The 23,154-nt window shown below is 42.2% G+C and overlaps 1 protein-coding gene across 1 annotated transcript; it reads left to right on the top strand.

Annotated features, from left to right (window-relative positions):
* Positions 1-1,030: 1,030 nt before the first annotated feature.
* LOC128765306 (guanine nucleotide-binding protein G(I)/G(S)/G(O) subunit gamma-4) lies at positions 1,031-20,910 on the top strand. The gene is made up of 3 exons (XM_053875954.1): positions 1,031-1,527; positions 4,070-4,175; positions 17,622-20,910. The coding sequence occupies exons 2-3, from the start codon at positions 4,077-4,079 to the stop codon at positions 17,748-17,750; spliced, it is 228 nt and encodes a 75-aa protein (XP_053731929.1). The 5' UTR covers positions 1,031-1,527; positions 4,070-4,076; the 3' UTR covers positions 17,751-20,910.
* Positions 20,911-23,154: the final 2,244 nt, after the last annotated feature.

The following is a 23,154-nucleotide window of genomic DNA, read 5'->3' as shown; positions in this document are numbered from 1 at the left end:
TGTATGTATAAATAAACTACTATATTATAAATATATATATATATATATACTGTATATATCTATAAATATTTGAAGAAATATTGCCAAGTGTGTTGTCATTTGTGCATCATGACCTTCATGGCAGAAGTCAAGTGTCAAACTCAAGGTCTGGGGGCCAGGAACGAACGAGTTCATGTGGCCCTCAAGAGCTGAAATGGATGTATTTGGCTCAACATTGAATAACCTACAAATTTTAGTTGGGAAAACTGGCCGAGGGTCCAAGAATTGAAGACATGTCATGGCAGGTGGAAATGATCCTGAGGGTGACAATGTCTCTAATTATTCTTAAAATGTAATACGTATTATACGAAAAAATATATAAACCAAACGATTCAGTAGAAATAAATAGGTGCATTAAAGTACAGTTCATTGGACAAATGTATCAGAAATATGATTTTAAAAATACCATTATTCAGAGAAAGCTAATGAAAGGTGCGTAAAGCAAATATGTGGAAAATATAAAGATAATGCATTAACACATTAACATTCATTTGAGCCCTCTGAACTCCAACACACTCAAGGTGGAAATGCTTTTAAATGAACATTAAAAAGATGATCTTAAACAACTTTCCTTTCCTCTGTTCTAAGCAGGAGTGAGGACTGAAACAATGAAAATGATCTCGCAACATTTGTTGTGACTTCGAGGGATAATTCTTTCTGCAACTAATATTTAAATATTGCAACACTGACAGGAAAACAAACACTTTGTTTCGTTTTGTTGTTTCTGATTTTTAATCATGTTTTTTATCAGCTCATTTCAGTAAAATGACGTTTACAGATGGGCGGAAATATATAACGAAATATGGAAATGTTTATGAAACACCGGGGAATTTAATTTGTACAATGTAAATACATTTATTTCAATTAATCGTGTGCATTTTTTTTAAAATATGGCTTGGTTTGAAGCGTAAATAAAATATTGTGCGGTGAAGTAAAAGCGCTGGAGGAAGAAGATGATGATGATGATGGATGGATGAGGCCCATCAGTGCGCGTGTGAGGGGGGACACGATGATGTCAAAGCTGATGTAGAAGGGAAAAGGGGGATCCTGCAGGTCTGTCGCGATAAACAATAGAGCGCACGGGCGCTGGTGGTGCGTTCACGGCCGCCTGGTTCAGACGCGCTGCTCCGCTGCGCTCCAGCCTGGATGTGATCGTCACACGGAGGTTTCCCCCCCTGCTGCCTGCGTAACATCCCTCCGTGTCCAGCCGCGGCTCTCCGACACATCGCCGCTCCACACAGCTCCACACCCGGACCTAGCTCTCCGTGGACCACCGAGGCAGAACTGACGGCGCCACCGGTCCAGTCGGCTCCAAACCGAGGCTGGGATTTCCTCTTGATATTTGACAGATCCTCCCGCGTGTGTGTGTGCGCGCGAGTGCGCGCGTGCGAGTGTGTGTGAGAGAGAGTGTGTGTGTGTGTGTGTGTGTGTGCAGGGTGGAGTCAACCCGGAATCCTGTCAATTGGAAAAAGCACTTGCTCATTTCAGGTACGTCCGTTGTCAAGCTGCTCCTCGTCGAAGCTCGAGGAGGAATTGGCTCTTTATTTGCGTGCATTTTAGCCCACGTTGGTTGTTGTGGTGTGTGTGTGTAGGTGTGTGTTCGTGCAGGCCTGCGACTCCCTCAGAAATAAGAGGCGACCATGTTCGGCTGAGCAGCAATAATCGATGAAAAGCGAGCAATAACGTCTTCTCCGTGGAAGAAAAACACGCGCGAGCCGGGTGCTCGTGAGGCCCGTGGCTGTTGACGAGGATTTTAGGGAGCACGTGATGCAAAACATTGGGTTGGAAAGGGTGCTTTTACAGTATTTTCAGAGCCTTCATGTGGTTGCTAACGGCTAATTCGGTTGCTAATAGAGAAACAAATCGATGCTAATGAGAGCATCAGTGTGTGCTGTGCGCGTGCGTGTGCACCCCACCTTTATGATGCCACTTGGTTATAATAGCAATAACTACAGCCTCACTAAAGATGGCCCTGGGTTTGACTCCTGCTAAAGGAAAACCCCAAGATTTCAACTCCAGTCCAAACACTTGATGTTGGTGGTCTGTCCAGGGTTTCCTTGCCTCTTGCCCCAACTAGCTGGGACAGACTCCAGCCACCTCTAAGTGTCGGTTATGTAAACACTCCTGAGAAACTAGAAGTGTTCAACTCAATTCTGCCAAGTCATTTTACAGAGCTCGGAATAACAACAAATAAAATGATGCACTGTAGGAATCTCAAATCTGCCCCAAACTGGATCACTAATACCTGGTGGCCCTGGAAGATTAAGGTGCTAAAGCCTCATTCTAAACTTCCAAAATCCAGTTAGTCTCTTTTGTTGTGAGGTGGATTCCACAAACAAGGTGAAAATTTGGGGGCATTTAGACGCTAACCAACGATAGTTTAAGGTGACCAACCTCCAACGTTTCTCAAAATGATGAGATGAAGTGCCACATCGACTTCAGTAACTGCCATTTTGATTTACACCACCCTGAAATACAGTGGATGGTCGGCTTCTTTAAGAGGCTTGTCTTGAGATCCAACGGCTGGGCCTGTGTACGACTCGGTGCTCGCCCAGTGAGGGATGTTTCCGTCATGTTGTAAGATGTATTTTTAGTACCAGAAACACTGGGACCCTGAGCGCTGGGACCCATCTTTGAAATAAATACTGTATCTGCTTGCAAACTTGAGTAAAACTGGCGCAATAGTGCCACTTTCCAATATTTAATAACTGCTAAAAAGAAAGTAGTGTCGGTCACCATGGCAACAGCAATAGCCTCATTTTTCAAAGAAGGTTTTCGAACGTGTTCACATGACGATGCAAATGTTTTCTATTCTATTTCTATTATTCCATATTCCATAACTCTCATTCCAAACTGTGTCGCAGTGAAGCTTTTGGTCTCTTACAATATGCTATCATCGCTAACGCAAATATACATTTTGAACTTGTTCAGAATCGTAAAAGTTGGTTCACGGCTGGAACTGACAATTTTTAGTTCACACTTGCGAACTGTGACATCGTCGATGGGCGTGTTGTATTCGACAGACACATCTGCAAATTTTATCATCCAATACATGTCTACTGTGTTTCTGCCTCTTCAAAAGTGGTGCTGCTTCGTTGATGGATGAAAACATACTTTTAAAGCGACTAAAGCTTTCATATTGGTGTGACTTATTTTGCCACCGTGTTGTTTGCTTCCACCTGAGTATGATGAAACACGTATGTACTGGCTGTATGAACAGGGGCTGGTCACTTAGAAAGCACTAAGGTCCTCAGGTTCCAGAACCAGAGCCTTACTCTCCGATGCGTTTGTGAGACACAAACACACTTGAGTCCTGACCCATCAAAACGGAGGCAATAATACAGACGTCCAAAAAGCTCAGTAGGGACTGAGAAGTGAAGATGACAGGTTTGTTCTACAGGTAGCTGTGAAGTCTTTTATGAAAAGACACTCACTTCGCTGCTCCGCTGGGAACTAATACACAAAAATCTGGCATTTTATTGAACGTTCCACGGTTCACTTGAGAAATGGAACAAACAAAATGCTGTGGAGATGATGACTACGGTCAATGTCTCGGACCAGCAACTGTAGCTAGTGCCACACCGACTGCTACGTTCATCACCAAGCACCACCTGTGCGCCAACATGCTACCTGAGCCGACAATGAGCTGATGTTTGAAAGGATTCTACATGAAACAGGATGTACTGTCTTCTCATGTTGCTGTCTAATAGTCACAGCTACTGTAACAGAGGTGACGCACAAGAGCAGAATGAAGGATGCTGAACCTTCAGAGGACGCGTTTGATTGAGCTCTGCTGTTAAGAAATCACTTACAGATGAAACTGGATCTTTAAAGCGGTGATTTTCAAAGAAGGGGATTCACACTTTTCTGCAGTTAAAAAAAAAACAAAGCGATCTGATCCACATCAGAAGTGCTGATTTAAGATGGAGCTGGAGCTGGAAAACAATGCCATTATTGTTGCATGAATCTTAAAGAATGAGATTTTCCTGCATTTATCTCACGAGTTTCTCGACGCTTTCTGGTGTCGCAGGATCAACATGAAGGACGGCATCGCCAACAACAGCACAGCCAGCATCTCCCAAGCCAGGAAAGCTGTGGAGCAGCTGAAGATGGAAGCCTGCATGGACAGAATAAAGGTAATTTGAGACCAGTGCCTTGTGAGTGGAGATGTGGCGACAGACTATGGTGTTCAGACTGATTCCCTGGAGTTGGAGGTGATGCTGATCAGTTGCCGATCTCCTTTGGACTTGAGAAGCAGCTGAGACCGACCGTGGTGTCGGAACTTCGGACACGCGGGCAAAAACAGCGCCTTTTGAGCGCTTTAGTGTGAATAAAATATGTGAGACATTCATGATTCAAGTTAAGAACATTGCTCAGTTTGTTTCAGTCTCAATACTGGAGCCTATTTTCAAAACTAGTTTTGAAAAGCGTTTTTAACCTGGGTGCTCCACTGACCCTTCTACGGCGCAGACTGCACCACTGCACCTGCGACTTATAGACCGGTGCAGCATGTATGAACGAGATCTATTTTCCTTCTTAAATTTAGTGGTTGCGGCTAATATTCCGGTGTGTTCTGTAGTCTGGAAATTACAGTACTCAAAATGTGGTTTGAAAGGTTTGTTGGGGTTAGTGTTTTTTTCAAATTCCTAACTGCGATTGTTAAGTATTTATTCACTTGTTTTGTGTCGTGGTGTTTGGCGGCCATATTTCTGTGTTGAACTTTCCACATTTGTCCAGTCACAACAAAGGAGGTGTGTTCAGGACGAGGAGAGACCAAATCCGACTGATCCAACGTTTAACTGTGGAGAAGTCAAATAAACTCAGCTAACATCACTTTATACATTCGTCCATCTTCAGTTAACCAGCACTTAGTTCTGTTCAGGGTTGCGGGGAGTGCTGGAGCCTATCCCAGCTGTCATTGGGCGAGAGGCAGGAACACACCCTCGACAGGTCGCCAGTCCATCGCAGATCAATTTACATGTCCCAGAAATAAATATTATATGGGACCTTGATCTCTGTGTGAGAGTGAGATGCTGAGATACTGTGCTGCCGTAACTGTCGTGCCAGACATTGAATAAAAAAAAAAAAAAAAAAAAAAACATCTGCTGGCCGTGGTCGTGAGCACGGGTGGACGTAAGTCGAGCAGGTCCTAAGTCGGATGTTACTTGTATTGTAAAAAGATTTTGTGTTGAATTAAGATGACAAAAATGTCATTATAAACTGTCGTCACAGATGATATACAACTATTAATAATCCAGCAAATAATAATTTAGATGACACTCAAGACTTCAGTTGGACCCTGAGGCACACATAACACACTCTGCATGTTTTTCTTCTCAGTAGCTCAACAGGAGAGGAAAACTAGTAGTTTATGCATCTAAAAACAATTAAATATTGCAAAAACAAACATTAATATTTGAATAAAGAAGTAGAGACGAGGTCAGGGAGGACTCACCGTGGACCTTGATGTTGGTGGTGATCTGTTGTGAGAGTATTGATGTGTTGGAGAAGAGGAATGAAGGTCAGTCGAAGGCAGACAGAATGCATGGGTATAAATGAGAGACAGGCATGCAGGTGGTGCAGAGGCAAGGAGTGGAGGAAGTGAAAACAGCTGAGTATTTGGGGTCAGTCATATGGAGTGATAGATACTGAGAGTCAGAGCGGAGTGTTGGCTAGGTGGAACGTATGAAGACGACTGTCAGCTGTGTTCTGTGACAGAAGTGAGCAGCTTGAGTGAAAGGTAGCTCTATAGGACAGTAGTGAGACCTGCCATGATGTTAGAGACAGCAGCTCTGAAACAAAGACACAAAGAAGCAGAGTTCAGAAGTGGCACTGTTGAAGATACCGAGGTTTGTAAGGGGCAAGATTAGACGTGAGCATATCAGAGGGGCATGGGATTTGGAGACAGGGGAGCAGGCTGGTGTGGACACAAGAGAGAGATGTTGGACAAATATGTTAGTGGAAGTATCAGGGAAAAAAAGATGAGGAAGACAGCCATTAACGGAAAGTGATGTGCTGCAGATATGAAGAGGGTAAGTGTGAATGCACAAGGTTTAGGTGCAGGAGTTTGACATGCTCGGGCAACCTATGACAGGAGGTATTGAGTTGTCATACCATAAATTATTTTTATTAATGGTAAAAATGGTAAAAATATTTGCTTGATATAAGGAAAATTAGGAAAGTAGTTACTCTAGTCAAAAATGCCCACAGTGAAGTTGAATCTAAAGCAAACAAAGTCAATTGCTGGGAAAGGAATATGCTGTAATATGTTTAGCTGTTGTGACGTTGAGGCCATGTGGGCCAAACAGGGGCACTCAGGGGTCCACATGAGGCCCTGCAGCAGCCCGACACCAACTAAGGAGACATTTAGAGGTCCATGATTATATTTTAGCAAAGGGCAGTGCTGATTTTTTACGTCACGACAATTCGAGAGGAACGTGCCCTGGTAGTCGGACATTAAGCCTCGGTTCACCTTCAGAACAGCAAGACTCGCGTGGCTCCAGCGAGCTCAGCTGGAGAGTCCAGCGTGCGGTGACTCTGTGAGCCCCGGGGCTCGCGGAGAGACCACTGACCGCTTCTGACACCAGCTCTCCTCTTATTTAGGTCACTGCTTTTTTGTCTCTCTGAGGGCGACCTTCCCGAGTCGCTCATGCACGCCGCTTCGTCCAGCAGTGGGTCACATGATGAAGAGCTGTTGTCTGAATTTCGGTCACTTCTTTTTCAAAATTGAAGACTTCTCCTTTGTTGTTCTTCTGCTGCCTTCCGTCCATGTCTTAATCTTAAACGTGCTGGAAGAGCAGGAGCACACACACGCAACAAACAACTTGATTTGAAGTGGATGAAGTACACAAGACACACGTTTTCGCCATGTTAACTGTGTTGTTGCTCAGACAGAAGAAGTCCATGTGGTTGTCGTGATAGTCACGGATGTGATGTTGGGGAAGAATCGGTGCTGCCAGCGCGTCAGAACTTAATTATATTTCTGGATAGTTTCACAGCTGCACAGTTGAGTTGAGGAAGAGTCTGACTTATTTTACTTTTGAATGTGGTGGGAAATTGAAGTGACTGTATTAAAACCAGTCAAATCTAGAGATTCTTCCTCTTATCTTTTTTCCTTCATCTATCTGGTTGCTTCTTTGTTGTTCCTCATTGTCTTCATTTTGTTTTTCTCCTGCCTATATTTCTTCCTCCTATTCTGCAACTTCTTCCCAGACATTTTATTCTTGTTTTTCTTCATCTTCTGTCTTCGTGTTCATCTCCTTTCTCTAACTTTCCTTGTTCTACACCTTCCTTGTCTTCATATTTTTCTTCCTTCTATGTTGTCTTCTCCTTCATATTTGTCTGTTTTTGTTTCTTCTTTGTGCTGTTAGTCTTTTGTACCATCTTCTCTGTTCCTCTTTAGTCTTTTGTACCATCTTCTCCGTTCTTCTTTAGTCTTTTGTACCATCTTCTCTGTTCCTCTTCAGTCTTTTGTACCATCTTCTCTGTTTCTCTTTAGTCTTTTGTACCATCTTCTCTGTTCCTCTTATATTTCCTTCTTTGCTTTCTTCTCTGTCATTGTCACTGTCTCATTATAATCAACAACAGATTCTCTCAGGTCTCTTTCTCAGTCTCCAACTGTCTGTCCTCAACATCATCTCTTCTTCTTCTCCCATTCTTCCTCCTCCTCTTTTCCTTTTCCAACTTATTTTTTGTCACTACTCTTTCCTCACCCGACATTCATCTTCTTTTTTATTTGTCTTCTCTTTTTTCTTCGACTGCTTTGCTTCATGCATCTCAGATTCCTCCTGAACCGCTTTCTCCTTCCTTTTCACTACAGTTCTCGGAGCGAAGACGTTCAGATCAATGTGGCATGCATCTGCATGGAAGCGTCTTTTGCGTGTGTCCGCAGAACCTTTGTGATTTATCACGTTACTTTCATTTAAATTGCGCTTGAAACGATTTCATCAGACTGAAAGAATATTGAATATTTTCTCTGCAACGCATTTGACTTTCCTCTGACCATGATGACATAGTAGAGGGAGATTCAGCAACAGACTTCTGGTTTCACCGATGCTCTTTTCATTACGAAGAATTTTTCACCGTCGCAGTTGTATTTTATAAAATGAAGCATTTACATGATTTTCCACAAAAATACATTTCCTTCAAATTAAGAATATTCAATTCCACATCCTCCGATGCTTCTTGCCGCTCACACTTCCCTATTTCCTCCATATTTTGTGGTAAAGCTGAAGACATTCCCAATAAATGAAAATGCAAGTTCAACGCTGACTAGAGGACAAACCGAAGTTTGACCGCAGAGCTACTTCGCTCGTGTGTATATTGAAAAACTTTGACTGATTAATAGCGCATGAGAAGCTGAAAGAGCCACTCGTGCAGAAAAGCCTCCGTGTCGCCATGGCAACATGGCTTTGTTATTAATACTTCCACATCTACAAGTTGTAGATGGATGAGCAGGCAGCTTCCACCTTCTCTATTGACCCAGAGGAAGAAGCAGTGAGACGGAATAAAACGGATCTCACAAGACAGAAGGGCGGAGACTGAACTCTTCCAGTTGTGTGTATATTCATTAAAAATTGTGTGTGTGTGTCAGACTGACTGACATCTCTGCCGTTGATTGAGGGAACGGCGTTTTTATTAATTGCTCAATCAGCCCAAGGAATGTGAGCAGCACTAATTAGAGCGACGCTCCGTCCGTCATGGGGCTGCAGTGTAATTACAGTCTGACTCTTAAGACACACCCACCCACACTCTCTCTCTGTCACACACACACACACACACATTTTCCATCCACTGCTGGAGACTAATAGCAAAAATGGTACATTAATTAGCATGTTTATCCTTCATTTAAATGGGACATTATTATAAATTACTCATCTGCTTATGTTTTTGTGAAGTCACTCTAAACATAGTATTTAATTTTGCCAGACTTTCAACTGTCAATTTGTTTCCCGCTCGAAGATTTTTTTTTTTCCTGAGAAAACATGTCCGGTCAGTCAAATGAAGTTCAAATGAGGTTTCCTAATAACTATACTTTGACACAAGCTATATCAAAGTCTGGTCTGGAGGCCATATGTGGTTCTTGATCAGATGTGGTCCCAAGCCTCATAATGCAGTGTGTTCTAGTTAGTGCTTACTGTACATTCACATCAAACATGCTAGCAAAGCAAGCTCATTCAAAGTTAATTCAGAGCTGTGTGCTTCGTGTGACACACTGTCGGACTATGATATTATCAATTGAAAAATCTGCAGGAGATGGACCTACTTCTTTTGATGCAACCCCAGAAGCGGCGGGAAAGTCGCTTTAGCGACTACTCAGGTGTAAGTAGTGAGAGTCACGTAACATATTGTCCAACCCAGTCTTCTTCCTCTCTCAGAATTTCCCATGTAGATCAGCCACCACAGTCACAAGTTCCTCTCCTTATTTACTACATCCACTAGCCTCATTGGATGGCTTCCTCTTCTTCCATCTCCATTGTACTTGGTCCAACGTCGTCTCTCAACGACTTCCCTAGCTTTATCCACCCTTTATCTCCAAACCTCTCCATATGCCTCTCTTATTATTTCTATAGTGTCTGACTCCTGACTCTTGACTCTTCTAACCTTGCTTCTAACCGTGGCTGGCATTCATACAGTCCAAGACACGGATAGATCAATTGAAGAGTCGTGAATAGGGTCGATTTTGTATGAGGAATCTCTGTTGTTTGTGTCAAAATACAAAAGCAGTGCTTAATTTTAGCCAAGATCAAAGCAGTTTTTTTGTTTTGACTGGTATTCTATCAGTACTGTCCAATGAAGCTTGCGCCTACTCGTCTCCACATGCGGATGATGAATTAATGTTAATAATATAGTGATAAAAGATCCAATATATTTCATACATCTGCCTTATTTATATTTACAGAAACAAATAAATGGAAACAAATGGAGCGATCCTTCATCCGCAGTCATTTTCTCTCCCAAAAGGTTTAACACTGAGAATGGTGATAAATCTTGGATTTAAATATAAAGCTGAGTTTCTTCTGCCCACATCAAACCTCCATTGGAGATTTTTGGGTTCTCCTCATATCCCTCTCTGAGACCCTGAGAGCTTGTTATATTGCCATTCTGAATTATTGTACAAATTACCGTATTCCCCCTTCTCTCCCAATTTTTGAATCCCAGGTCGTTCACGCTGGGCGTGAATCTATCATCAAATGCAAACCAGCTCGGTAATTTCACCTCCAGAGCAATTCAGTTTAATAACATCACACCAAATATTCAGGGAGTGGGCCGTTATTGGCAGCCATTCCCTTCACCACTCGAATGTGAAATAGCAGAAGATGGATTTTGTTTTCTCTTAATCTTGCTTTCCTCTTCCGATTTACCCCATCAGCCCTCATGGCACCGGCCGGTGTCAGCTCGATAAGTCATCCCGAATGTTTAGAATGAAAAGTTGGGGGACACTTTCTTTGACTTTGATGGTCTAAATCACGGCGACTGACTTCAACACTTTATTATTCCGCAATTCCATCCCAACTTTTTGCTCGAAGTTGTGTTTTTTTCACCTCTCAGAGTGCAAGTCATGACTTCAATATAGGCCTTCCATCTTGATTTTTACATTTGAAAAACACAATACTGCAACATGTAAATACACAAACAGACACACAGTTTCTCAACTACACAATTTACAGCGTGGTGCAGCAATAACTAAGAAAATGGCGTCGTCATGGCTTTACTATTCCACTCGTAATATCAATACTGGGAAACCCAGTTACACTACAAAACACTTTTTTGTTTTGTTTCTACTGCAGAACTTTTGTTGTACTAATGTTATTTCTTTCCGATCTGGAAAGCAAAAGTTCTTCACATTGTGTTTACTGTCTGAACGGCATTTGGACTTCGCCTGTTGAGTAGCTGGATGAAGTCATAGCGAATGAATAATCGAAGGTTGTTTTCGTGTAGTAGAACACTCCCTTATTGATTAACCCCTTTAAAAGCTTCGTCATAATTTGACATTTTGGTTCTGTATGGATTTTCCTCTCCTGAGAAATTTTCTGAATGTCACGGCTATTTTATGAGTGTTTTCCTGTAAAGATTTTTAATGCTGGACATGGTCTGCGGCGGCGATAGTTTGCCACGTGCATGAATAATAAAGATGCATTAGCAAGAAGAGAGCGGCTAGTTAGCTAGACGCATGCTCAGGGGTAATGATGCGTGACCGCTCGTCTGTCATCGGCCACGAATTTAGCACCGTTGGATGCTCGCTGCTTTGACGTTCTCCAGAAGAGGCCAAGTGTGACGGCAGATAACTTTGTCAGGCTGAGTGGTGAAGGGGGAGAAGCGCTGCTGCTCTGCAGTGGCGTGAGCATCTTGCTAGGATGTTACGTGAGGAGTTCCAGGTGACAGGGAGGAGGCCCGGGTCAGACCCGGGACATGCCTAAGACACTTCTGTGTTCTCCAAAAAGTGTTGGGTGAGGTTTGAACTGGAAATTTAAGAAAAATTATTGACACGAGGAAACAACAAAACAACACATTAAATAATTTATTTTTGTCTTCATTTTCTTTCTGAAAAAATACCTGCGTTTTCTGCAGCCCAGTTGTAGGCCACTGGCGTTACCTTATGAGTCGCATCTGATTTTCATTTTCAAAGTTCACTTTGGTTACTATTATAAAAATGCTTACTGCTCGAATTATCTTACCCATTACGTAATGGTAAATGTCTCATTCATTTAATACCCTCAAAACTATTTCAATAACCTGCATTATTTTTTAATGTCCACATTTGAAAACATGGAGAAACGCGAATATTAAAAGAGTATGTTTTGTTGAATGTCTGCTGCACTGACTGACAGACGGCATCACAGCCAAATGTCAAGCAGCTGAGTCTGTGTGAGTGTCTGCGTGCGTGTGTGTGTGTACGTGTGGATTCTCTTCAGAGAGTCGAGATCAGATGTTTTCATCCCTCCATTGATCACCAAGACCTCCACATTCCTCTCCTGCAGCTGCTCCTGTAAACTCAGGCTTTAAAATACTTCTCACCTTGAAGTTCCTTTCTCGTCCTCCTCCGCCGTCACCACAGTTCAGCTCCAGCAGCTCTCAATCACCCGAACCAGGGCCCCGCTCCTGTCAGAGGCTTCAAGTAATAAATCAGGAATGACAGATAAACATTGTCTCTAGAACATGTCAATAAGTTGAGTCTTTATGAATTTGCCATGACTGGCGTTCACATTGTGACCGCTACTTCAGTCCGCTTTTGAGGAGTCTCAAATGGAAATTCTCTGCTGTTGTACACGGCAGCACCTTAACCGCTGATAACATCTTCCTACTGCTGTTTAACCAAGAACGCCTCTCTTGCGAACACAAATCAACTCAACAAGCTTTAAAACCTTTTTCAACACATGACGTGTTTCTGTTCTGCCTGATTGCTTTTCAGTCTTTCAACTTCAAGGCTAATGGAAATCGAAAGTCGACCTTAAATAGAAACCCAGTCTTATCTCTGCATTTAACAAACGCTTAAAGGCGGTAAACACTTTCTATTGTCCTGTCAAAACCAGCCGTTGATGAACTCATTTGTGTGTGTGGCCACATTATGTTGTAGAGTAATCGAAAAGGTTAATGAAACATTTTTGTATTTCTTTATTTGCCGTTATTATTAACATGAAAATAATAACTCAGACAACAACTTCACCTTCACCTTCTTCTGCCGCTTATCCGGGGTCGGGTCGCGGAGGCAGCATTCGGAGCAAGGAAGTCCAAACTTCCCGATCTGCACAAACCTCCTCCAGCTCTTCCCGGGGGATCCCGAGGCTTTCCCAGGCCAGACCGGAGACATCATCTCTCCAGCGAGTCCTGGGTCTTCCCCGGGGTCTCCTCCCGGTAGGACATGCCCGGAACACCTCCCCAGGGAGGCGTCCAGAGGGCATCCAGATCAGATGCCCAAGCCACCTCAGCTGGTTCCTCTCGATGTGGAGGAGCAGCGGCTCCACCCCGAACACCTCACCCTATCTCTAAGGGTGCGCCCAGCCACCCTGCGGAGGAAACTCATCTCAGCCGCTTGTATCCACGATCTCATCCTTTCTGTCATTACCCAAAGCTCGTGACCATAGGTGAGGGTGGGAACGTAGATCGATCGGTAAATCCATAACTCAGACATGCTAAGGGAAAATATATATTTTCAATGACATTTTTAATATATTGTTTTCTATTAAGTTTAAAAAAGTATAATTCAACAAACAAACGCAAAAATACATTCATTATAAAAGAGGTATATTTTGAATTAATGGATATGAAAGAAAAGAAAAGGTAAAAAGTGTCAGTTGAATTAAAATACAAAAATATATCAATTAAGAAAATGAAAAAGTAAAGTAAGAAAATTGAAACTGGAAAAATGCATGAAATTAAAATGTAATTTCTTACTTATGGCCAGATGAAAATAGACAGAGGGCCGCCTGTGGCCCCCTTGTGCATTGCAGAGGTTTGTTTGTGGGTTCTTCCCCACCTGGAGGTCTTGCTATCCTGCCATCCTGGGCATGTGAAACTGTCCCCCAAAATGGTCTCAGTAATTTCTAACCTTGGTTGCTTCATTCTGCGACACTTTACATTACGTCTATGGGATTGCGTGTTGAAACGTGATTGATGAATTTCAGTTTTTTCATCACTGCCCAGTGTCACTGTCATATTCAGATTCACCGTCTGTGTCTGTTATGTGCTCTACATTGAGCAGTTGTCTGGCGATCGGTGCCGTGTCCGGGGTGTGCCCTTGCCTTCTGTCCAATTAAGTGAGTTCAGGCTCCAGCCCTCCATGGCCTCTTAATCCTGGGAAGGAAATGAATGAATGAATTTGCCATTTGTTTCAAATCACATCCCGACGACCAGCAGCAGGGCTGATGAGATGATGCTTGATGTTGAATTAGCTGGAAGACTTTGACATGTTCCCGAGGCATGATGCCGAAGTGCTTGTTATCCCTGCTGACGTGTTTTTGGAGGGTAGATTTGTGGCGTCATTAGCTGTTACTCTTTATTTATTGACAGGCCTTTTTTTATAGACTTAGCGTATGCATGAGTTTTCTGCAGAGATCCCAAAGATCTTGTTGGAGTTTGAAGGCGTGTTTCTTCCACGAGCCGTCGTCGTACTATGCTCCTCATAAATCCCCAGATGGCTTTTACACTCAAACTGAATTATAAACTTTCATCCGCCATGCTGGGTAAATCCACCTGCACGGCCACAGAAACACATTTCCACAGATCTTCCCAGGTCGATAACTAATAAACAAAACGTGGTTAAAACATAAATGATGCACTTGTGCGTCCACACCAATTGATTTCTCCTCCGCTACAAACAGAAAAACATTCTGGAGACGCTGGAGTCGCCCGGGAAAGTTTGCCTCAACCAACAAAGAGAATTAGTATTCAAGTATTCCTCAACTTCTCTGTGCGTCCTGACAATCACCTGGGATAAGACCCAGCTCTGACTGAGAGAAGTCTTGTTTTTTTTTTAAGATAAATATTCAAAGATTTTGGGGCAGTGGTCAGGCAGGCAGGGGAGTTTGGAATGAGCAGGTGTGAACATGTTGTTTTTATCCATCCCGACTTCTTAAAATTCATGGAAACTCACCAGGAAGGAGGCTTGAGGCAAAAGAAAATCCCCCACATGGGCCAGACGTTGAGATACCCTGTCGGGTGAGACGGCATTTGAAGATGAGCCCACAAGTCTGTTATTATATCTGATAGACAGTCGGAATTTTGAGTCATTATGACATTGGATGAGCTTAACTTATTCCTTGGTAACACTTTTAAATAAGTTGGGTTTTTCTTCACGCCTTTATAAGCGTGCTGCTAGTATAACCAGATCGTCTCTGCTTGGATCATCCGTTTTCGCTTTCAGTTTGTCCTATCACTTGCTGTCGGTCTCCCTTCCTGTTTGCCCGATAGCTTGGTCACAAACCATTACTGTTAGAAACGCTATTCAGGGTTGTGCGTTCGAGTTGTGTTGAGTTTCACGCTCAGGTTTGAATACAGTGGGACTCCCGTATTTGTGGGCTTAGTGACTGTAGATGACCTGAAATAACACGGGAGCGTGCGGGAACTGGCGCTGAGCCGTGTTGATGTGATTGGTTCACAGGGCTACAGATCATCATGTGAACCATTCAGGTTCATTTCACGTCGCCGTAACTGAGTCTATTGTTGAGAGAGATGCCACCTCACATGCCAGTTTTCGTTATGTTATGTCTGCCAGTAAGGTGGTTGAGTATGACTGTATAAAAGAACAGAGTCATGCTGTGGTTATGCGACGACTGTATGAGTATTATTATACAGTATTTACAATAATCTAGTGTCTATGCCAGTGATGTCATAATGATTTGTTCGAGCTCACTACACAGACGGCTCTGTCTGTCTGCGAGTGTGTGATGCTAATATTATCCAATGTTTAGTGCAGACACAATCGAAAATAATATCAAATGCAAGTATGTACTATATACTCTTACACTACGTATACAATCTGCTGCTGGCTTTTCCGCAAATGTTTAGTCGATACTGTATGTTCGACAAAAAAGTAGTAGTATTCTTTTCCAGCCAGAATCCTGGGGTCTTTTTGGTCTCAGGTGAGGAAAGGTTGGTCAGTTCGGTATAGCGTCTTCAGTCATGAGGACTGGTATTGGTTTGTCGTGGTGAAAAACGAGCTGAGCCAGAAGACAAAGCTCTATGTTTACAACCTTTAGGTCGTGAGGGAATGAACCAGATCAGCCAAATGACCGGAGTGACTCGAAATACAACTGATGCTCCTCCATATTGAGAGAACGCTGGCGAGGTGGCTCGGCTGCTGCATCTTGCGTGGCCCTTTGGGAGACCCAGGAAATGCTGAGGAGAACATGTCTCTCAGTTCACCTGGGCACCTCTCTGTAGTCCCAGAGGAGACCTTGTGGAGGTTTCACCGGGGAGCCTGAGTCAGTGGAATACTTCCTGACGAGTGACTTCCACCTTTCCTAGTCAGATGGCTTAACTTCTCTTGTGGGCATGGTTCAATAAACCTCTCAAGAGACCGAAGACCACCCCTTACCTGCACTGGAAGGAGAGCAGTGGCGAGTGAAACCTGTATGCAGTAGAAACGAAGCAGAAGAGAAGAGAAACTCCTCAGTGGCTGGTGTTGATGCCCAGAGGAATTTCTATTTTTTTGGTGATAGATTTCCCACCTGGCACTGTAAAACATCTTTAATCAGAACTTCAATACGGCCTTTGACCATTAAAAAGCACCTGAAAACGCTTGAAAAATCTGAATAGCAGCCTAATATTAGATTCATGTCAGAAGTACCGTAATTTCCGGACTATACAGTAGAGCGCACTAGAATATTAGCCGCACCCACTAAATTTAAGAAGGAAAATAGATCTTACATAAACCGCAGTGGTCTATAAGCCACGGACGCAGTGGTGCTGTCTGAGCCGTAGGAAGGACAGTGGTGCACCCGGCTTAAAAACTAGTATTGAAAATGGGCTTCAGCATTGAGACTGACTCCTGAAACAAACTGGGCAATGTTCTGAATTTGAATTATGAACTCCTCACATCTTTAATTTGCATTAAAGCCCTCAAAATGCACTGTTTTTCGCCCGTGTGTCACAAGTTCCGACTCCACAGCCGATCTCAACAGTTGCTTCTCGATTCCAGACTCCCAGGAGATTGGCTCTGTTGCTGGAGCTGCGGACACGCGGACGAAAACAGTGCAATTTTGAGCGCTTTAAGGATAAATCGGTTTCATCGCCTCCGACTTCATATGATTTCAGCGTATAAAAATTCAAATACATTAGCCGTGCTGTTGTATAAGACGCAGGGTTCAGACAATTAAACAATTGCACGCAGACTTGCGTTATGCCTGCTTACAACTGTTCCATTAAAAATCTATTTTCTCATTTTATTTGAGAAAATTCAGACAACATGAAACTAAAGCTTTTAAAGTCACCCTAGCGTTTTGAGGAGGGTTCGTCCAGGGAGAGTCAATGAAAGACATGAAGCGTGAAAACAGTTTATTAATCTGCACGAGTGCACCATGAAGCTGCAGCGTGATGTCCTCCTCAAGCTTCCTCCTGACCTCCCTCCGTTCCTGCAGTGTCCTTTAAAACGCACGGGGAGCAGCTGAGGCCTGTCACAGGGACGGCAGCCTCCACCTCACTGCATCTCCAGTGTGGAGCTCTGTGATGGCAGCGATGCGCGTTCCTGATCTTATTGTATTTAATCAGCGCCGTCCTCTTTTGTGTCAAGTGGAGATTCGGATTCTGTTGCAGTGCCAATTATGATAACAAGAAGAGTTGAGATCTCACATCGAATAATTAATGTTCTGTTTCTTAACTTCCCCTTCACATGTGGAAAGTTCATCGGGAAATCTATAGCGCTGCAGGCGAGGAGACGGCGCTCGTCTTAATGTGATGATTTAATGAGGACTTTCTTGCTGCACGCGTCACGCTACAGATTTTGGAAAGTAAAGTCAGTCAAAACTTCTGCTCCCAGCGCCTCCATCGAAGCTGCCACCGGGGGGGCGGGCAAACTCTACCTGACATGTTTGACTTTGGGAGGAAATTGGAGTCATAACTGTCTCCGTCTGTGTTGTCTTCAGGTGTCCAAAGCAGCTGCCGACCTGATGGCCTACTGCGACGCCCACATACGCGAGGACCCGCTCATCGTCCCGGTCCCCGCCTCCGAGAACCCCTTCAGGGAGAAGAAGTTCTTCTGCACCATCCTCTGATGACCTGCAGGGGGCAGCTGTACGGGCGCAGGCATGATGATGCCCGGCTTCTCCGTCTTCACCACACCTGAAGCCGCCGGCCTTTAGGCGTCGCCAGGTGGACTCTGTTGTTGGTCAGCTGGGGGCTGATGGGTATTGGGAGGAGTCAGCCGCGCTGGCAACGAGTGTCCTGTCTTGTTAAATAGGTTTGTTATTGCTTTGTTATTAGAGACCAGCCTTGCTCAGTGCTTCATGAGATGAGAGACGTTTTCATTTGTGCTAGATCTTTTCACGCCTCAGGAAACAGAACCTCGTCCAGACTCTCCCTTCATCCCAATATGCAGCAGGAACCCTTTCATCCCTCACATCTCACATTAGCATGTGCCAGAGTGCCATCTCTTCCCTGCCTATTTTTGAATAAGAAAATCAATGACGGAACTTTTTTTGTTTGAGGCGCCGGCAAGCTGAAAGAGATGAATTCGCTTTCTGTTTTTTATGAAGCGCGGTAATTTATCGAGCCGCCTCTTCCGTTATGTTTCAAGACGCTACATTTAATACGGGCTGGCGACGACGTCACATCTGTTGCAAACATCTGCACACTGCACAACACACTGATCCGCGCTGCTATTGTTGGAGCACACACATCTTCTGACGGACGCACAATCGACGCATTCAAAATCTCTGAACACTCAGGTAATCTCAAAGTCAGCCGCAGCACAATAGCTCGAAAAACACAATTCGACTGTGTGACACTGTTTTAAGAAGACCACATAATCCGGTGTTTAATCTGGTGTTGCACCAAAATTCACGTTCCAGTCCCCACAAAGTCATTATTTCGTCTCAGTATTGACCTAATATTAGTCAGCTGCAACAGCTTCCTGGCGGTTTTGTATCTGTTTTCATTTCTTCATACGCAGAACAAACGTACCCTCTTTTTAATCCTGTATTACTATAACTGAGGGTTAAGGTGGAGGATGCTGACTTGCTGTGGCAACCCTGCTAAAAGACAAGACTGTAACGCCATTGGTGAGTGCGCCCCCTGTGGACAGAAGCATAACTACGTCATGTTTCATTTCAAAATAATTTGCCTTCCACCCGAGTTCATTACAAAGTTTATTCATTATTAAGTGAATGATTTCTAAAGTATTCCAGAAATACTCAACAATATTGTGGCCACTTTATTTTATTGACTGTAAATAGAATATTAAAAAAATTGAACATTATTTATGGTTAGAAGAGGTTCACTTACGACTGAATTTCCATTATCTTTCATTAAGTCATAAATGTGGAACTAAATGTAAGACTTTCATGAACATTTGGTGGATAACTACTGTGATTTAATCATTAAAAATGTATATTTAGTTATGATTTGACTTATTTGCATATTTGTAATTATTATTTTACATTTCTGTATTCGCTTGTTTTACAAGGTCAGTACTAGTTTAGTTTGATGATGACATCTAAACATTCGGAAGAAAATAGACATAGAAAATATTTAAAAAATGTAAAAAAAAAAATACATAAATGAAAAATATATAGATTGTTAGTTAATGTGTATTACATTAAATTAATACCTTAGTGGGGAAAAATAAATTCTTAAACGTGTTATTTGAACGTCGCAAAACAACACATTTTACTCATGTATTTATTCCACCTTTCATTCCTTTGTAGATGTGTATATAATATATACCATGTTTCAAAAATAAATGAATAGACATTGAACAAAATTTGGACCTTTCTTCATAGGACAGTGATATAAAGAAAAAAAAAAGAAAATAAGACATTGCAGACATTATAAAGTGAAATAACCAAAACCTATAATTATGAATCTATTTTAATTCCAAAACAAATATAGAACCACATTTAAATTGAGCTATTACAATGTATGTTTTTTCTTCATTGTCTTTACTTCAAACTCATTTTATCTGTTGCAAATAATTAGTTTCTAAAAAAAGTCGCGCCGCCATTCAGGAGGAGATTAATCATTTTTCTTTACTTCCTTTATACTGTTGGAGCTCAGTAGAACGTACCCACGGTTGCATCGCCTTTTGGGGTTATCACAGTGCAAACAAGGCTTTAGTCCAAAATAATTCATGACCGTGTCGCCTCCTTGCCAACGCCGCTCTAATGCCTCTCTGCTGTTGCCGCTTGCTGTGATTTACTGCTCGTCCTCTTCATCGACTTCAAATCCGAGACGGCACCTTTTTAATACCAATCTCCAGTCCGGGTCTGTTTCCTGAGCCGACTCCTTCTGCCTGACCTCGAGTGAATGGCACGGCCTTTGACATTAATGCCAACGAAAAGGCCTGCATGTTTCCCTGCTCCTTTTTTTGGCCTCTCTTTTGGGGCGTCTTTTAGGGTGTACAGTATGTTTCAGTGCCAACGTTCTTTGGGGCGTCCGACTTCTCTTTGTTCAGAAGTAAAAGCACACGTTTCCGTTAGTAAACAAGCATTTGCTGATTTTTATGATGAATGGTTCTGATTGTTATTATTATTATTATTATTATCGGTAGTATTATTGGATATATCTGTTGCTCAGCACCGACCGCTACATGACGTGTCGTGCGACTGTAAGATAGCGTTTCTAAATCATGCAACTCTTGAGTATTTTCTAAGAGGAGGGTGAGGGTCTGTTTACATGTTCTGATCCCTTCTGTGGTTTTTGACAACACATTTGTGTAAAAAAAAAAAATACAATTTCTGGTACTTGAATAGCCGTCACGTTAGTAATCATAGGATGAGAAGTGTATTTGATTTCCTCTGCGATGACCTGAGCTTGACCTCAGGAGCTCTCTCCTCATCTGGAGGACGGTGCCAAATCATAGACACATAGATATGAATATTGCATGAGTTTATTTCTGTCTTTAACAAAGAGGACTATTAGGATCTCACTTGTTTTGGATGGGGGTGCTGCTCTGGAGTTTGTTGACAGTGTGCAGCTGTATTTATCTTTTCAAGTGGTATTATCGTTCTTTTCTTTTTGGAAGTCATACAACTACGATAGCATTTCATTAGCAGGCTTTGATGGATTAAACTGAATTAAAGGAGATATCTAACCAAAATGTGACGCCTCTTTCATCTTTCTGCTCAGGCTTGTAATCAGTGTGTGAGGAAGACCTCCTGTTGTTGTGCGCAGCTGACACTCTGATTGGAGTCAAAGCGAAGGCTGATAAAAGGTCCTGAAATAAACCAAGAAATCAGTCACGAACTGAAAGGTGATTTCTTTTTTTTTTTTTTTTTTTTTTTGGCAGTGTTGAAAATGACTCTAAGTCAAGCTGTTGAAGTGTAAAATGGATCCTGACTGTATCAAGTCACACTGTGCACACAAGAAAGTTTTCCTGACCTCTACCACCAGGTGGCGCTTCACTGTTTCAACAGTACTTTCACCCCCAACTGATTCACTTTTAAAGTCAAGGTAGAGGCGCGATAACTTGCTTACTCACGCTACAGCATGAGAGCAGGTGATGCGACACGTTTCAGATGCTGAAGTTGACGAATCTCATCTCCGGCTGCAAATCTGGGGTGTCAACCATTCAGAGCAGAGAAGGAAGATTCATCAACTATACGCTGACCTTAGCGTTTGCTGGAGTTCATGATCCATCGACCTGACAGTCTGTCTGATGGACCCTGAGATGGACTAACTCGCCTTGCCAAGTCGCTCTTGCTGTGAACGTATTATTATTATTATGATTATTATTGCTATTATTATTTGTTATTATTATTACTAATTGTTATTATTACTTTATTATTTTATTATTATGTTATACGATTATGATTTTAGGTCTTTATTCTCACGTAGAATACATGACATATCAATATAGAAAACTCAAATGATTCTGCCTTATTCTTGTGATGATAGTGGAGACCACCAAACCTGAGACCAAGACCTGAGTACATAGACACTAGAACAAGACTGTAAGAGAGCAAGACCAAACTGAATACAGAAGCACAAGTCTATGAGTCATATACACATTTATTTCTCAGTGTAAAAGAGAAATGAATCAAGGACTGAAAAGCTACCACTGGTCTCACCTACAAGACAACCAGTTGATACATTTAGAACTGTAATTACAACTTACATATGCATTGTAACTCATCCTCACGGCATGACTTCATCATTCCTCAGACACTCGTGTCCTCTTCCTCACCTGAGCTCCCTCCCTCCTGTTTTCCTCCGGGACAAGTGGTTTATAAATAATATCATAAAGCCATACTCAAATTCACACCCCTCATTTGTGAAGAAACTTGCCTGAAACAATGAAATAAGTTTGAGTTTATTTCTATTTTTCCAACTCTAGTGAATCTCAGTGATGCTAGGTCACGTCACAGTTTATATCAGATATAAGAAAGTGAAAGTGTCAAATGGTTCAAAGACAAAGTGTTTTTTTTTTGCGTGAGGATGTTCTTTGCCACTAACGTGATCTATGTGTGCAGAGGAGGAAAAAAAACTCCAGCAGATGATCTGTCGCTCTGTCAAAAGAGATCCTCCTCAAACATTCCTCTCTGAGCACAATAGATTCTGCTTAAATGATTAATGTGCTCCGCCACTGCTTTTTGAAGACGATAAGACTCAGAGCGTGAATGTATTCACGTCTTTATTTCCTGCTATTTAAACAAGATTTTTGGTCCTCGCTATGCAACGGGAAACGTGGTCTGCAGCAAAGCAAGTGGAGATTTAAACTCTTTAATGTGATCAAATTCCCAGTCAGCAATGCTGTCTCTAGCTCTTATCAGTGTTTTACGGGTTCAATTTACTTCCGCAGACATGCGATAAACTATTAGGAGAAAATTTGATTCTGATACGACGGAGGTTGGAAATCTTATAAAGCTGTTGGTTACTGGTGTAGTTACAGAAGATTACAGTGTGCGGGCTTTTATCAGGTTCATTTCACCGCAAATATCTGTAACATGTGAGCATGTTAAAAGGGGGGCCCTGAGGAGGAAAAGTCAGAGGAAGAGGAAGCAGTTGGTCTGACAACTGGGATGGTGGCAACTCCTTCTGTTCTTTGGTTTGAAAAATATCGTAAATTTTGCTAAAAATATAAAAGTATGAAATTGTCAATAAATAATAAATAGTGCTTTTATTTTTTGAAAAACCTAGACTGGTTAAAGCACGTGTCAAACTCCGGTGTTCATGAACTGCATGAAATACCTGTCGTTTGCTACATATTAAATTCAGGACACCAAAAAACTACAAGTTGATATTTATTATTTTTAAATGTTATTATTTATATTAATGCCTCTGGAGTTTTTACTTTCCATATCAAGATAGTAAGCAAAAATAATTTTCTAGGTTATTTCATTATAAATATAATAGAATGTAGTACTCACTAAAATGTTAACAAAATCCATATTTAATGTTTTTGTTTATCAAAATATGACTGACTACATGGTCGGAATGAAAGACTTCCGCTAAAAGGCTACA

The sequence above is a fragment of the Synchiropus splendidus genome, chromosome 9 (assembly GCF_027744825.2).
Source record: "Synchiropus splendidus isolate RoL2022-P1 chromosome 9, RoL_Sspl_1.0, whole genome shotgun sequence".
NCBI lineage: Eukaryota > Metazoa > Chordata > Actinopteri > Syngnathiformes > Callionymidae > Synchiropus > Synchiropus splendidus.
The sequence above is the reverse complement of the archived record's forward strand: the minus strand, read 5'-3'. Positions and strand labels throughout refer to the sequence as shown.